Raw genomic sequence first — 17,246 nt, 5'->3', positions numbered from 1 at the left:
AAAAAAATCGCGGGACAATTTAATTATTGGAGTAAAATAAAAATCTGCTTCTAACGCCGTCAACGGGATGGATCTCATGTAGGGGACAAAACATAAGGTAAGTTGTTTATTTTACATATAAACTTGCTTCTTAGGATTACTTTAATACAAATTTCAATGGCGAAAATGTGATTATGGCCCCATACGAACCGGCAGTGTTATTCCTGCCGATATGGGGTTTAAATTCACCACAACCACAACGTTCCAATCGATCACGTTCCACAAAATCTCACTCGCATGATGATTTAAATGCCCATTAATTAGCAGTAATTACACACTAAATTCCTTCCATTTGGCCTATAAATTTATGACAATGAGATTTAAGAATCATGTTATATTGTGAATTCTTGTGTGAATGTTATTTGGACACTTAGGCTATTTAATAATGTTAACCTTTTCTTAAGAAATGGATAGATGTTTAGATCTAGTAATTGAATTTTGTAATTAGCTACAATTAGGTAACTAACTAAATATATGCTTTAATTTCAGGTCATCCAAGTAAGGTTGTTTCATATTTGTTTCAGAATGCTTCAATCTATAATAACTGAAAATGTCATTCAGTTCTCTTAATTTTTAAGAAGGTTATGGGCTTTTGACTGTCCTTTGATCACAGCTTTTGAGTTAATTTCAGAGTATGAAAATGGCCATAACTTTGTTAATACTGAAGATATGAAAGTGAATTAGGTGTCAAATTAAACTTCTTTTTATACTTTATCTGATGGGATAAATTGCAGGCTTGATTTTTTTAATCTCAAAATTTTGTAACATTGCTAGATATAGAGATGGCCGGACACGAGGAAGAAGGAGACTGAACACTAAGGCCCACCTCTTCCACTACCATGGACTTATTTCCTAATTGTGCTTTGCACCAATGTCTAGTTAATTTCACATTTTTTCATTTTACTGCCTAGTAGAATTTGTGTAATTTACGTATTATTTATGTTTTTGTGTGTTGTCCGAGACTATGTGCCTGTAATGCAGCTGTAAGCAAGGTTTCCATTGTATCCACACCTTACCTGTGCATTTGGCAAGTAATTCAGCTAGTCAGGCAACACACATCTGTGGAGGGGATCTGTTATCAGGACCTTCCATTAGCTTGGGTAACTGTCTGATTCTCCTCTATCCCATTGAGGACATTGGATTCTGTCTATGGAACTGATGTGATAAAATGTTGAGAACTATTTCTGCACTTTATATCTTCCCCTTTTTTCTATGTATTTAAGTTTGACTTGATCCTATTCCTGTAGTGTATTTCTGATCTTTTGTTTAGTTTAGAGATACAGTGCAGAAACAAACCTGTACGTCTTTGGAGTGTGGAAGGAAACCGGAGCACTTCGTGTTTTTGCTTCAGATTCCAGCATTTATAGTCCTTTAATGTCTCCATCTGACAATGAACTCAACCCAACTATATTTGAAGACACAAGGAAATTGATGTGCTAAATCACAAGAAAAGACTCAAAGTGCTGGAGTAATTCAGCAGGTCAGGCAGCATCTCTAAATCACCAGGATAGGTGATCGCTTCTCTATCTTTCAGTCTGAAGAAGAGTTCCGACCCAAAACGTTACTCCAGCATTTTGGTATACACCGAAGATGGACACAAAAATGCTGGAGTAACCTCAGCGGGACAGGCAGCATATTTGTAGAGAAGGAACGAGGTGCTGCCTGTCCCGCTGAGTTTCTCCAGCGTTTTGTGTCAACGTTCTTCAGGGATGCTGACTGACCCGCGGAGTTATTCCAACACTTTGTGTCTTTTCAACTTTGACTCGAGTCAATTGTGAAGGCGACCTCTGCGGGACCACAACCATAAGAGCATGCAAAAAGTGCATCTCTGATTCTCTTTAAACCAATGAGATTTAACCAGTGAAATGGTTATTGAGCAGCAGAGCAGTCTGAGCCGGGGTGTGAACACGTCAGTAGCCGGCTCCACGCAGCCTGCGTGAGGAACTCTTCCCCACTACACCCAGCAGAGGCGATGGCTGGCTTGTTCAAGACGCTGCCCAGGAGTGGAGCCTGGCTTCTCCCAGCCGCCTGCTGCCGGATCCCGCGAAGAGACTGTGAGTCAACTCGATACTCGCTTTACTTTCTCCTCACGTTTCTAATCAGTTGGCGACGTGACTGCTTGCGCGTAAAGTTCTCGCCGAGCATTTATTGTGTCAATGGCTCGGGTTCAGTAAAGTCCCCGAGGCTCCTTCAGTCGACTTTCTGTTTCTTTAACTGCATTTGCAACTTGCGAAAGGTTCTCATTTATCTTTCTCAAGTTTCATTTCAGACTAGTTGCCACCCTTCATTCGCGGGGATGCTTATATCAACTATTATGGTGCTAAGTACTTCTGCCCGCTCGGTTAGACGTCCCAAGATCACTTTTCGTCAACACTTTATTTCCATCGGAAATGCCTTTGTCCGTTTTTAACATATAACTTATTATGTTTGTAGGTATGCAATATGGCCACTGAGTGCCTAATGTGCGGTCTCCCAACAGTATTACTAACTACGTGTGTTGGAAAGAACTGCAGATGCCGGTTTAAACCCATATTCAATGTTACCAATTAGTTGCAGCAGTTTCCTTCTGGCGAAAGTTGGAAAAAAACCCAAACTCCCCTATTTCTCAATCGGATGTTTCTTAATCAAACGTTCCGCTCATCTGTAGCTTGTATTAAACAAAAGCTTGTATTAAACTAAACAAAAGCGCTAAAAGAATTTAAGATTAAAAAATAATCGCTTTTGTATTGCTCTGATTTTCCTTTGGGGTCTATCAGCAGTCTCCTAGAACTTAATCATCAGCTCCTTGTACTGCAGAGTAGCACTATAGGGGTGGCTACCTCGTTCCAGAGGATTTCTGCTGGATCTCTAAATTATTCCTCCTGTACTTTATAATTTTTTGTTTCCTGGCCATTATTGTACATGTTCCCCAAAACATAAGAACAGGAATAAGTGACAGAAAGAACTGCAGATGCTGGAGCATTGTGTAGAATACAGTGTTGGAATGACTCAGCAAGTCAGGCAGCATCCCGGGAGGAGACGGATGCACCAACATGGATAGGTGGCAGTCTCGATTTCCTCCAGAGATGCTGCTTGACCTGCTGAGTTACTCCAGCACTTCCTGTCCTGGAACAGGTATAGGAGTATGTCAGGAAGTGCATGATGGTTCTTTATTGTCACATGTATTGAGGTACAGTGAAATTCATTTGAGTACTAGTATCACTATACATAAGTACTTGGATACATCTTAGATAAGCATCTCGGGTACAGTACAAGTGTATCGTAGTAATATACTGCGTCAGTTTAAAGAGTCGCCAGATTCAGTTCATTTAGTTTATTGTCACATATACAGAAGCACAGTGAAGAGCCTTTGTTGTGGTCTATCCAGTCAGCAGAAAGACAATGCATGATTACAATTGATCCCTTACAGTGTATAGATACATGATAAGGGAATAACGGTTAGTGCAAGATAAAGCCAGCAAAGTCTGATCAAGGATAGTCTGAGGGTCACCAAAGAGGTAGATAGTAGTTCAGCGCTGCTCTCTGGTTGTGGTAGGATGGTTCAGTTGCCTGATAACAGATTGGCACAATTTTCAAGTCCCAGTTGTTGTAAATGCAGGGTTCTTGGCATGACCATGACGGCCCATTGTCCTGGTGGTGTTGCAGTGTCGGCTTGGCCAAGCGTAGGCGTGGTGCACTCCTCCTGGAATCTGGAGCAAAAAGCAATATGCTGGCGGAACTCGACAGGTAGAGAATCATTTCCCATTTCACACCACCACCACAAATGCTGGGTGACTCTACGAGTTCCTCCAGCAGTTTTTTTTTAACATAGCAATAGGTCATTCAGCCTGGTCCAGCATCATACAAGATAGATTCAGCTCTTCCACCTCAGCACTTTTTAAAATCTGATCTTTTGTTTTCCTAACATCCAGAAATCTATGAATCTCAGTTCTGAATCCACTCAGTACTTCTGAAACATCCCATCTCCTACACCACCCTCTCTTGCCGCAGAGGCTTCTAGTTTGTAGTTTGTGGAACCATACTTGCTGTCTATTTGACAGTCCTGACCAGCGATTTAGAAAATGTTCCTCTAATCCTGCATGCTCAACTGTGAAGTTAGTCACAAAGTAACTCTTATACCAGCCCCAATTACAATTACCTGCTTGAACTTCATACCTTTGCACACTTAGTTGCACAGTTTATATATTCTTATAAAAGAAGAAAATGTTCTAACTACTGCCAGGGATTATATAAATTAGAAATGGTGAACATTGTAAACAAAAATTAGAGGAAATACAATCTATTGAAGGAAAGGGATAAATCTACCTCCTATTGATAAGTATCAATTAATTATGTTTGCATATTACCTGTCTAAAAAAGAGGCATGGGTGGGTTTATAAACTGTACTTGCAGATGGAATAAAGTTAGTCACTTGGTCATTGTGCTTTTAGGGCAGTTGTTAAAATAACTAGGTGCAAACTGGATAATAGGAATCAGTGCTGCAAACTGTACTGAACAACTACTGCTATTGTCAAGAGTCATAAAGTATGGAAATGTGTCATTCGGCCCAATATTTCCATGCCGACCAAGATGCCCAATCTAAATTAGTCCCATCTGCTTGTGCCTGGTCTGTATCCCTCTAAACCTTTCCTATCTATGTACATGTCCAAACATCTTTTAACTGTTCTTTTGTATGTCTCAACTACTCCTCTGGCAGCTCATTCCATATGTTTACCACCCTCTTAAGGGCCTGTCACACCAGTATGCGACTGCATGTGGTTAGTGCGACCTAACGTGATCGCTGGAGTAGTACGGCCTCGCGGGGCCGGTCCCACTTCAATCGCCGGAGGCGTATGGAGTTGTGCGGGGCTGGTCCCGACATCACGCGGGGCTCCGAAAAACTGACACTGTCCAAAAATTCCGCTCGACAACGGCCTATCGGCCCGCGGCCGCATTGAGGCCGTACGCAGCGTCTTGACGGCGTACGCCAAGCGCATGGCATTGCGCGATGACATCACCGCCCGGGGTGCCGTTGCGTGATGACGTAACCACCCGACGCCGTGCGACGTCCAAATTCAGTCGGCCCGCCTCCTGCCCAGCTGATTGGTGAGTATGATGTCGGGACCAGCCCCGCACAACTCCAGACGGCTCCGCGGTTGGAAGTGGGACCGGCCCCACGAGGCCGTACGCCTCAAGCCACCACGTTTGGTTGCGCTAGACGCATGCAATCGCATGCTGGTGGGACAGGCCATTAGGTTCGTATTAAATTTTTCCCCTCTCTCTTTAAACCAATGTTCTCTAGTAAAAGACAAAGGAAATAATAATAGACTTCAGGAAGAATAAAACGGACATGGTACCATTAATTATCAGAGGGGACTGTGTGGAGAGGGTGGCGGATTTCCGCTTCCTGGGAATCCATATTGAGGAGGACCTGACGTGGAGCGTGAACACCTCTGCGCTGCTGAAAAAGGTCCAGCAGAGACTGCACTTCCTGAGGGTGCTCAGGAAGAATAACATCACTCAGAGACTGCTGCTGTCCTTTTATCGGTGCTCCATTGAGAGCATCCTAACATACTGTGTATGCGTATGGTACACCGGCTGCACAGCGGCTCAGAGGAAAGCGCTCCAGAGGGCCATTGACAAAGCCCAGAGGATTGTCGGCTGCCCTCTCCTTACCTTGGAGGACTTACACAGTTCCCGCTGCATCAAAAAATCCCAGAGTATTATAAAGGTCATTTCCCACCCCGGACACTCCCTGTTTGAACTGTTGCCGTCAGGCAGACGGTACAGATCTACAAGGACAAGTAAACAGACTTAAAAACAGTTTTTACCCCACTGCTATAAAGGCACTGAATGTAGCTGCCAAGGAACGCAGGGGCGATACATACTAAGGGACTGTGGTACACTGTGAAATCAACGGAAGGATGTAGGGCTGGGTGTTTATGCGTGCTATTTTCATGATATTTATTTTAGTTGTTTATCTTTTTTTTATTTTAACTTGTATGTATCGTTAGCTTTTAGAAATGTTTGAATGGTGCACTGAGTGGCTGACATTTTTAAATTTTGTTGTACATGGTTCATGTTACAATGACAATAAAGAAACTATTCTATTCTATTCTAAATTATCTCTGCACTCTTTCAAGCTTAATAGCATATTTCCTATAACAGGATGACCAAACCTGAACACAATAATCCAAGGCTAACTGGTGAAGGCCAGCATGCCAAAAGCATTCATTGTATTCCTTGACCCTTCTGTTGTATAGCACTCCCAGGGCGCTACCATTCACTGTTTTTTTTTTTTCACTACCATTCACTGTGAAGGTTCTACTCTGGCTCGACTTCCCAAAAAGCAACACCTCTCACATATCTGAATTAAACTCTATTCGCCATTTCTCGGCCCACTTGCCCAGCTGATCAAGATCCTGCTGTAACTTTTGATAACCATCTTCACCATGTACGATACCACTTTTATCAGTGTCATCTGCAAACTGAGTAATCATGCCTTGTACATTCTCATGCATGTTCCTCTTTGTTTGAACCATGTTTTGTTTGAACTTTGTTTTGAACATTTTCTTGGATCATTTTGGAAATATCAATTACTTGCAGCAGAGTATGATGTAACTATGGTATTGTACCCAATTTGACTGTGCCCTGGATTTGTTGTACCAAATTTGGCTCGGTGGTTTGTCCTTTAGTGCTAAATCGAGTCTGATTCTGAATTAATATTACGCGTGGAACACGTGTCCAATCTGATTCTGTGTCTGCCATATCAAATCTGGACTCGATTTTCTAAGACTGTCGAACCCAATCCACCTCAGTTGAATATGTGTGATTGCCATTATGAATCTAGTTTTGAATTACAATATGCATGTGACAGACCGAATGTGACTCTGACTCTGACTTCTGCAATGCAGTCAAAATAAGACATTAGGATGACTGTGAAATCTAAACGAGAAGAAATTGGAAAAAGTGTCCGCTGAAGATGTTTGCAGCAGTACCTCTAATAATATTGAATTTGCTCTGAACCACTTCATTCCAGAAATAGACTGCAGACATAGTTTAAATAAATCATCCTCATGCAGACTCTGTTGAATAAATAAGCTAGATAAGAAGATGGTAGTGATTTTGTCAGGGAAAAGGCAAGGCATTTGGGTGTGTTGAACATAGCATCCGAGGCACTGCTGAGTGTCTTCACCGTTTCAATGAGTGGAATGTATGGAAATAGTTTTTTTTGAGAAATCATTGCAGTAGTTGACTTGTTTACGAAGGAACTGCAGATGCTGGAAAATCGAAGGTAGACAGAAATGCTGGAGAAACTCAGCGGATGAGGCAGCATCAAGTAGTTGACTTTGTCACTGCAACAATGACTTATGATTTTCTCTGGTGAACCTTGTCCATGGATGTATATTTACCATCTAGATCTAGAAGATGTTGTCTGCTGTAGTTGACTTTGATCTACTCTGGTCTGGTATTAAATCTGGTATGAAAACTGAATGGCTTTGATCTTGAGTTTTTGGTTTAGTTTAGAGGTACGGGGCGGAAACCGGCCCTTCGGCCCACCCAGTCTGCTCCGAACAGCCATCCCCACACACTAACCCGATCCTACACACTCTAGGGACAATTTACAATTTTACCAAGTCAAATAGCCTACAAACCTGCACAAATTGGAGTGTGGGAGGAAACTGGAGTTCCCAGAGGATCCCAAAATTGTGGGGCGCTACCGCGCGTCACTGCCTACACCACCACGTGCCATGCGGGAGTAAATGACATCGCGCAAATGACGCCCAAGTGGACAGTCCTTTAAGGTCTAAGGGCTTGTGGATTCAACATGACCTTTGCATCACACACAATCCTGCCACATATTGATGTTCCTTTCTTTATATCAGGAACAAAATTCATGAATCCCTGCATCAAGTACAGAGCAATTGTTTTGTGGGAATATTTGCCTTTGTGGATAGATTCGCCTAACTGGGCCTTCAGTGCTCCAGTGAGAAGCCCATCCTCCACAATTAATGGTCAATGGTGCTTTTATTGTCAAGTGCATAATGCTAACACACAGTGAAATTATTTTTCTTACAAACAGTCCAGTTGCATATTGCCATACCTCCGATTAGCAACAGAAATGGCTGACTGAGCCTGTATGCAAGAGGTGCCATCCTTTGATGCCATTTTCAAAGTCCACGCTATAGTTCTCATGAGCGGTGCCTGTTCCAGGCAAGTCCCAGGCTGTTGCAGGCCTCCAGTTATTGCCTCTCTTGGACACGACGTCCTCCTTTTTGCCCGTCCACCTTAATTTTGTGTACGCCTTTGGAGTGTGGAAGGAAACCAAAGATCTCAGAGAAACCCCACGGGGGGAATGTACAAACTCTGTACAGACAGCACCCGTAGTGTCAAGATTGAACCGGTGTTTCTGGCACTATAAGGCAGCAACTCTACCGCTGTGCCATGGTGCCGTCCTTTGTTCCCAGGTGGGCACCTCCTGCAGCCATCCTCGAGGGCCTAGTGGGCTGGGCCCTGATTCTTTCTCCTCTCTTAATGGCCTTTCTCCTCGCCCAATGCATCTGACGTAGTCACCAGCTCTCTCCCCCATCATCGGGGGACAAGCAGGGACCAGCTCGATGGGCACCAGCGATTTGCGGGATCTTCTGCCCGGCCGTGGAGGACCCTCTCAGCGGGCCCCCCTTGAAGCCTCGATCCGCTGGGAGCAAGGGCCGCGATCCCCTGGGAGCTTCAGCCATGCGCGCCATCCTGGGTCATCGAAGGTTCCCATAACTGCAAAATGCTGTTGGTGCTGGAAGTATCCAACATAAGCTGAATGCTGGAAGTACTTAGCACAGATCCTTTTCCTATTAAAAGTAAACACAAAATAGACCCAAAAAGCTGGAGTAACTTAGCAGGACAGGCAGCATCACTAGATAGAAGGAATGGGTGACCTTTTGGGTCGAGACCCTTCTTCAGTTAACACAAATTGATAATTAGAATTACAATGCTTATCAGTGAAAATGCTTTTTGGTCTTTTTTGTGCAAAAAATTGGCAGAATATGTGTCAATTGACAATTAATCTGTGGAATTCAAGTCAATGGATATTTTTAAGGTGGAGATAGGTAGGCTCTTGATTAGTACGAATGTTAGGAGTTATGGGGAGAAGGTAGGAGAATGGGGTTAGGAGGGAGTGATAGATCAGTCATGATTGAATGGCGGAGTAGACTTGATGGGCCAAATGGCCTAATTCTGCTCCTATCACTTACGAACTTGGGAGACTGGTGCAGGATTCCCAAAAAGTTAATTTGCAAGTTCAGTAGTAAGGAAGACAAATTCAATGCTAGCACTTATTTCGAGAGGACTACATTCTTTTTAACCGGGATGTCATGCTGAGGCTATTTGCCAGAGCCCATTTCTTATTTACCTGAATGCTCAAAAGTGGAAATGATTCCAGCTGTTGGTGCAGGTAAGGTTAAGAGCAAAGTTAGGGAAAAAAGTATGTCAATAATTTGGGTAAAGATTTGGGTGAGGCATTGTTGATGTTGAACAAAGAGGACATATTGTCCTGTAATTCAACAATGATGTCAGTATGCAAACAAGCCTCCAGAAATTATATAAGGAATCATTTGAATAAGTGATAGACACAAAGTACTGGATTAACTGAGTGGGTCAGGCAGTATCTCTGGAGAAAATGGATTAGGAGCTGCAAAGTTGTGCAACAGTTGTCACTGCTTTACAGCGCCAGAGTCTCGGGTTCGATCCTGACTATGGGTGCTGTCTGTACAGAGTTTGTACATTCTCCCTGTGACTGCGTGGGCTTTCTCCGGTTTCCTCCCACTTTCCAAAGATGTGTAGGTTTGTAGGTTAATTGGGTTTTGTAAAGTGTGCAGGATAGAACTAGCGTACGGGTGATCACTGGTCGGCGTGGACTCGGTGGGACTGTATCTCTAAACTAAAATAAGGTGATGTTTCAGGTTGGGATGCTTCTTCAGACTGATTGCAGTGGAGAGCGGGGGGACTGGAAGTGAAGGGGGTAAATAAAACGGACAAACCGGGCTGGCAACAGATGTAATATATTGAATAAGAAAGTTTGGGAAACAAATAAAGATAGTTGACATTTTTGATCGCATAGAAAATTTACAAAGTTGTAGCTTTTTAAATATTTGTTTAAATATGCTAAAGCAATCTGAAATGGGTGCTGCAGGAATTTCTGAATGTTGCAAGGACTGGACTGGACAAATTTGTTATGGGGGAAAAGCTTGGCAAATGATAGGTGGATACAGGTGAGAGGGGGGAGAGGATAATTAGTAGATGGGTGGAGTAAGTGACAAAGGCTAATTGTGTAAAGGAGGGTAAAGCATGTTGTATTACAGTAGATGCCATTCAGGACAGGTTTATGCAGGAACTATTTGCTGTGACAAAGAAAAATTCCACCAAAATGTTAGGAGTCGACCTTTTTTGTTGGTTCTAAGCTAATCCACTTCTCCGTGGATTGTCACCTTGTCGTGGTGGAGAAGCTTGTGTGGTCCTGAGATCCTGAGAGTGATGCCGTCTGGAGCTATGCTCCTGGTAGGGCCACCCATGGTGGTAGGGTTGAGGGGGAGGTCTCTGACAAAGAGAAATCCAACCAATACCTCAATGGTGGAACAGGCAGAGGCCAATGGCTGACCTTAGTGGAGCGTCATAACGGCTGGGAAGGCGGATGAAGGCTGCAGCAGAAAAGGGTCTCCAGTCGTCTTGGACTCCATGCTACTGGATCCTGACCCAGATCTGTCAAGGACCGTGGGGTGGCTGTCTGTGCACAGTCTCCCCACGTTAAACAAAGTCACGCACAGGCGACCTCCATTTATGGTATAGCACCCTGGAGACACCCATGGTCAGCCATGACCGAAGGGGGCCTAAGAAGAAGACACTACCCAAAATAGGAGCAACATAACATATGCTGCTTTTATTTTTGTTTCTCCCCCCTCTGCCATCCTTGCAAAAGTACCCCACCTCCCACTGGATTGCACAACATTTTTGATTTTGGTTAGAATTATGTGTAGGGATTTCTAGGTCATGATCCATTTGAATAATGGAATAGGTGCATGATTGTGTGGTTTGTAAATTTTTTTCTTATATTCATGTGGATTGAAATCCTCGGTTGCAAACATTTTTTTATTTCCTCTCATCATGTTTGTACTGTTATGAAACAGGCCGTGCGCAGCAATGTATGTTTTCCTCCTCGTTGTCATATCTATGCATGTGGTTCCACTTGAGAGTTTACTGTTATAACATGGGCACAAACAATGCACATTCTGTTCTCTACTCAATGTAATATCTATATTACTAAAAGTCTGATCTTGACCGCTTTTGGCTCGCTGTGGTGTGATTTCCGAGAGAATGCTGCCACCTACGGCCGTCATTTTTGGCCACCTCACTTAGAGCCCCCCTCCGCCTTCCAGGACCGGAGGATTTTTCCCATTGATGAAAAATCAGAGAGATATTAATGTTTAAAAAAAAAAACATTTTTCTCTGCTGCCCCCGCTGGCGGCAGGAGGGAGGGACTATAAAACCTGAAAGTGTAGTCCATCACTCAGCCTCTGCCAGACCCAGGAAGCCAGAGAGTCACGCTCTCTGACCTGCGAATAATACTGAATGCACGTCTACTCAAAGGTATCAAAGGTATTTTATTGGTCACATTCACATACACCTAGGTGTAGTGAAGTGAAATGCTTCTTGCCATTTTGCAGCACATAAAGAAGGAATACAGACATAACATTAATAAGAGTTTTAAACATAAAGAACATCCCCCCACAATGGTTCCCATTATGAGGGAAGGCACAAAGTGCAGTCCCCAACCCCAGTTCACCCATAGTCGGGCCTATTGAGGCCTCCACAGTTGCCTCTACGGAGGCCCGATGTTCCAGGCCGTTCTCGCCGGGTGATGTTGCTCCGGCGTCGGGAGAGCCCTCTCAGCGGCTTGGAAACCCTGGAACGGCCGCTTCCATACTGGAGGCCGTGACTTCCGAAGCCAACAAGGCCGCGCAGGTTGGAGCTCCACAACTGGCGATCTCATCGAGAGATCACAGGCTCCCGGTGTAAAGTTCAGCGCCGCCGCAGGCAGCTGGTCGCTCCACAGTCCCGCAGCTCCGCGATGTTTTCCTCAGCGATCTTCAGCTCACCGGAGCCCCAGCGCGGCGACCCGGGCAAGGCATCGCCTGCTCCGCGATAGCGCTCCAGCGTTGTCCCGCCGCTGCGAGGACGGGTCGAAGCTGCAGCCCGGAGAAAAGCTGCCTCTCCGACCAGGTAGGGACCCTTCCCCCCCCCCCCCCCCCCCCCCCCCCCCCCCCCCCCCCCCCCCCACCCCCCCCCCCCCCCCCCCCCCCCCCCCCCCCCCCCCCCCCCCCCCCCCCCCCCCCCCCCCCCCCCCCCCCCCCCCCCCCCCCCCCCCCCCACCCCCCCCCCCCCACACCCCCCCCACAAAAAAAAGTCTAGACCTCCAAACAAAACACTTTAACTAACTAACTAAAAATAAAAAGATGAAAAGACAGACAGCTGCTGGCTGGGCAGCCATGCAGAGGACAGCGCCCCCCACTCCATGTTGAGTCCCCTCGATGCGGCTGTAAGGTGGCTGCTGCCCAATTGTTTGCCTCGCCTTTTTAACAAGTTTGTCAGGTGGCTGCTGCCCAATTGTTTGCCTTGGCTTGGCTTTTAAAATCGTTGCAACAGTTGGCTGCCAGCCCCAGAATCTATTCGGCCTACAATGTTTATACTAGCCCTCTGGAAACCAGTACCTTCGGTCCGCAACACCCATACTAGCACATCAGAAAGCCCCCCCCTCACTGGCGAGCAATATAGGAATTGGTGGCGAGGTGGAATATTGCGTTGGTGACCAGCCCTCCCATGTGATGCTGGGACCCAACGTGTCCCACTTAGTCTAGTAGCTCATAATTTTCTTCAACCCGTGGTTAGCATGCACGATCAAGGGTGCAACTTTCCTGCTTGAGCCAAAAGTCAAGGTATAAGTATGAAAATGGGAAGAAACTGTCAACAGTACAATGCGGGTATTAGACACTAAACTTAATGGGCTGGATTTTGTTAGGATTTGCCAGTGGTCTTGCATTTGGCTGCTGATGTTTAGTAGATTCTAGGACTCCCACACAGATGAGGCACGGTGGTGCAGCAGTACAGTTGCTGCCTTACAGCGCCAGAGACCCAGGTTCGATCCTGACTGTACGGAGTTTGTACGTTCTCCCCGTGACCGCATGAGTTTTTTCCAAGATCTTCGGTTTCCTCCTACACTCCAAAGACGTACAAGTTGGTAGGTTAATTGGCTTGGTATAAATGTTTAAAAAATTGTCCCTTGTGTGTGTAGGCTAGTGTTAATGTGCAGGCTGGTGAGGAGTCAGTGGGCAGAATGGCCTTTTTCCACGATGTATGTTTAAACTAAAACTAAAAAGATGAAGAAACCTCAAACATACTAGCCAGTTTCCTCTGCATGTTCACAAGTTATAGGAGTAGAATTCGGCCATTCGGCCCATCGAGTCTACTCCGCCATTCAATCATGGGTGATCTCTGCCTCCTAATCCCATTTTCCTGCCTTCTCCCCATAACCCTTGACATCCGTTCTAATAAAGAACTTGTCTATCTCTGCCTTAAAAATATCTGCTGATGGCCTCCATGACTCTCTGTGGAAAAGAGTTCCACAGATTAGCTACCCTCCTCGTCTTTTTAAAAGAGCGCCTTTTAATTTCCGAGGCTATGACCTCTGGTCCTCGTCTCTCCCACCAGTGGAAACATCCTTTCTCCATCCACTTTATCTATTCCTTTCTTTATTCTGTAAGTTTCAATGCGGTCCTCCCCCCTATGTTAGGGGGTGTTGTGCCAAGTAACAGCATCCTGTTAAGATTCTCCAGTACTTAAACACTTGCATGACTTGCATTTGGTGTTTGAGGCTGCACTGTTGCTCTGGGCCTTGCTGGTTGATTCCAGGACTGTTTCAACCAAATACAGGAGGTGTAGGTTAAACACAAACTAGATATTCCTTCCAGAGCCCAAAAAAATGAAGATGCTTCTTTTTCAACAGATCTGTTTCCAAGTGAATGGTTATGTTTCTGGGACTGTAGACAGATAGAATAAGGAACTGCAGAAGCTGGTTTACCAACGAAACGCACAAAATGCTGGAGTTTTCATGGCGAACATGGATAGGTGATGTTTGGTTCTTCAGAGAATGGTTCTGACCTGAAACATCATCTATCTATGTTCCCCAGGGATGCCGCCTGACCCGCAGAGCTATTGCAGCATTGTGTGTATTTCAGGGCTGCCAACATTGGGTGAGAGTTGGGTGTGAGAAATTGCGAGAGACCAAGCCCGAGGGAGCGTAGCTACCGGGATGGGGGGGGGGGGGTCTAAGCCCCACAAACACTCGCCAGTCCCGGCTCCCTGTCCGCATCTGCCCCCGCCGTTGCTTCTGCTTCCATCCCTCCCTCCGCCCCGGCTCTCCAACACCCATGACCAGGTTGCTCAGAGCAGAGCAGCGCCTCGTCCAAAGCTGGAGATATTGAAACATTTCTAGCCAAAAAAGTGCCCTTAATTCTTTTGGGGGGGGGGGCTTCAGCCCCCGCAATTCCTTAAATTCCGACTGCCGCCTGGAGCAGGACATGGCCTCACTTGCTGCGCTGGGTGACACTCATTCACTGCCGTGTCTTTCAATGTAAATCTGCATGGGGACATGGTTTGGAGGTGTGTGACTGTTCGGTCAAGTAAGAATAACAGAGAATAAGAATGCTGCTGTCTTATCAACAGATGAGCAGACAAGCAGTTGATAGTAGTTTTGAAATTCTTGTTGATCACAGAATTTCTCACGACAGAGCGTGAGAGATTCTGTGATCAGCGTGAGAATTGGGCGAACTGTGTGAGTCTCAGGCTCGATGCGGCTTGGCAGCTCTGGTATTTCCCAGTTGGATTAAGAACTATGGGTAAGAGCTTTGAGGTGTAAATTTTACTTCGGAGTCACGTGAGTGACTACGTGAAGAACCCGTCCAGCACGCATGCGCAACATGAGCGTTCACGCAGTGCAACAGCAACGAACGGGAGTACAGGCGCTCCCGCTACAAGCTTTAAAAAGTCGGACCGTCAGGTAAGTACTTACTCTCGTTATTCGTAGTAATTTAGTTATTGGAAAACTTTGTTTTTCTTTGTGCTCTCCAGACTGAGAAAAAAAATGGAGAAAATGAGCAAGGCACAACAAGGGAAAAAGACCACCCCCCGTTCGACTTCAACAGAACATGAGCGTTCCATCAGTGGGGGGCGAGAGGCGGCACCTGGACTGCACATGCTGCGGTCCACAATCAGTGATACCGAGCCGAGCCCAGTCCCGCTAGCACAGCCTGACCAACAGCAGCGGACTGGAGGCAAATCAAAACGGAAAACTAACCGGCCGGTAATCACTAATGACTCTGACCAGGAAGACTCTCCACCCGAGAGCGGCAGAGGCAGCCGCCTGAGCCGCATGGAAAGGCTCATGGAGCAAATGCTCCAGCGAGACTTGCTTCGGGAGCTGGAGCAGTCTCGCCAAGGGAGCTCAGGCACTCCCCCAGTGCCTTACAATGCACTGCCCATCGCTTCCCTCTCAGCCGAGGGCAGCGTTGGCGACCAGGACTGGGCTGGTCAGGAACAGGGGTCACTGGCCGAAGATGTCGGAAGTATGCACGGGGTACAGGACCAGGAAGAGCTGCTGGGTTTGGTGAATCGTTACGTGGCTACACCACGAGCAGGACGGCCGTTGCAGCCAAAATTGGTGGCCAGCATATACTACCTGTCCTTCAAACCCCTAGAAGAACAGGTAGTCAATGAGGCATTAGAACTCTACTTGCCTCCAGAGAACTGCATTTCGCTCAACGTACCGGCTGTCAACAGCCAAATCTGGGGATACGTTGGGCAGAGTATCCGTAACCAGGAACTTAAATTGCAGCGTATCCTCAAGCTCCTGACGTCAGCTATCACATCCTATGCTCGTTCCGTGGATGGGGTGGACATGACCACAAACCAGCAAGACACATTAGCTCTGCTGTGCAACACCCAATACGAGATAAACAACCTCCGTAAGGAGATAGATAATAAGGCCTGCCCTCAACCCCAAATTTGCAGGACTGTGCAAAACACCGGCCTCAGAGCCACAGATCCTGCTGTTTAGCAAAGACTTGTCAAAACAAGTAAAATACCTTGAGGAAGAGTCCAAACCATTCGGCCTCAAGAGGGCAGGCTCCGGAACGGCAGTACCCCACAGTGTCCACCAGTCGACGTCAAACCCACGGGACTGGTGAAAGCTCGGGGTCCGCATACCATCCCCGAAAGCCTTTTTTAGGCCAGGGCCCAGAGCGGACCCCATGGAAAATGCGCCACCCCCAACCAGCAGTACATCCAGCAACACAACATCAGATGAAGAAACCGAAGAAAGGCACACACCCATAACTATGGAGGTAGGTAGGTCTGGTACCTACCAGCATATGAAAAGTGGGGGAACTGTACTAACAGGGGGGAGATTACACCTGTTCATGGAAGCATGGAGATCTATCACAAATGATAGTTATATACTTAACAGTATTCGTGGATATAAAATAGAATTCATCCAAGAAATGCCACCAGTTCAGCATGCATCACAAAGGGTCTTTACCCTCTCAGTCAAAGAAAAACTAGAGGGTCAAGCAGAACTGGTGAGGTTACTCACAAAAGGTATCATTGAGAAATCGAAACGTGAACCTTTGGAATTTGTCTCAAATATATTTACCAAAAACAAAAAAGATGGTGGATGTCGCATCATCATTGACTTAACCTCACTAAATACCTTTGTTAAGTATATACATTTCAAAATGGAAACATTTGTAACTGCCAAACAACTGATTTCCAAAGGATACTTTATGGCAAGCATCGATTTAAAAGATGCCTACTATTCAGTACCCATTCAAAAGGATCATCGCAGATACCTGAAATTTACCTGGATGGGGCAACTATGGCAGTTTAAAGCGTTGCCTAATGGTTTAACATCAGCCCCAAGACTATTTACCAAGATATTAAAACCAACCTTGGCAACATTAAGAAAACAGAGACATATTGTCATGGCATATCTTGATGATATTCTAATAGTAGGCAAAACCATGGAATTGGCTAAATCAGCTCTATTAGCTACCAAACAATTGTTTGAAACCCTGGGATTTGTCTTACATCCAGATAAATCTAAGTTGACGCCATCCACAACTATGGAC

The 17,246-nt window shown here is 45.7% G+C and overlaps 1 protein-coding gene across 2 annotated transcripts in view; it reads left to right on the top strand.

Moving 5' to 3' along the window:
- The first annotated feature begins 1,917 nt into the window (after positions 1 to 1,917).
- The window catches only part of LOC129695325 (isocitrate dehydrogenase [NADP], mitochondrial-like), a 60,158-nt gene continuing 44,829 nt past the window's right edge, over positions 1,918 to 17,246 (top strand). The window contains exon 1 of one of the 2 annotated variants that reach the window (XM_055632169.1): positions 1,918 to 2,093. In XM_055632169.1, coding sequence (XP_055488144.1) covers positions 2,012 to 2,093 — 82 coding nt within the window. In that variant the 5' untranslated portion in view covers positions 1,918 to 2,011. Of the gene's footprint in view, positions 2,094 to 16,355; positions 16,464 to 17,246 lie in introns of those variants that run through there. The other variant, XM_055632168.1, reaches the window with a different exon arrangement.

Source organism: Leucoraja erinacea, chromosome 3 (assembly GCF_028641065.1).
Source record: "Leucoraja erinacea ecotype New England chromosome 3, Leri_hhj_1, whole genome shotgun sequence".
In the NCBI taxonomy this organism is placed as follows: Eukaryota; Metazoa; Chordata; class Chondrichthyes; order Rajiformes; family Rajidae; genus Leucoraja; species Leucoraja erinaceus.
Note: the sequence above shows the minus strand (reverse complement) of the source record. Positions and strands in the feature narration are given on the sequence as shown.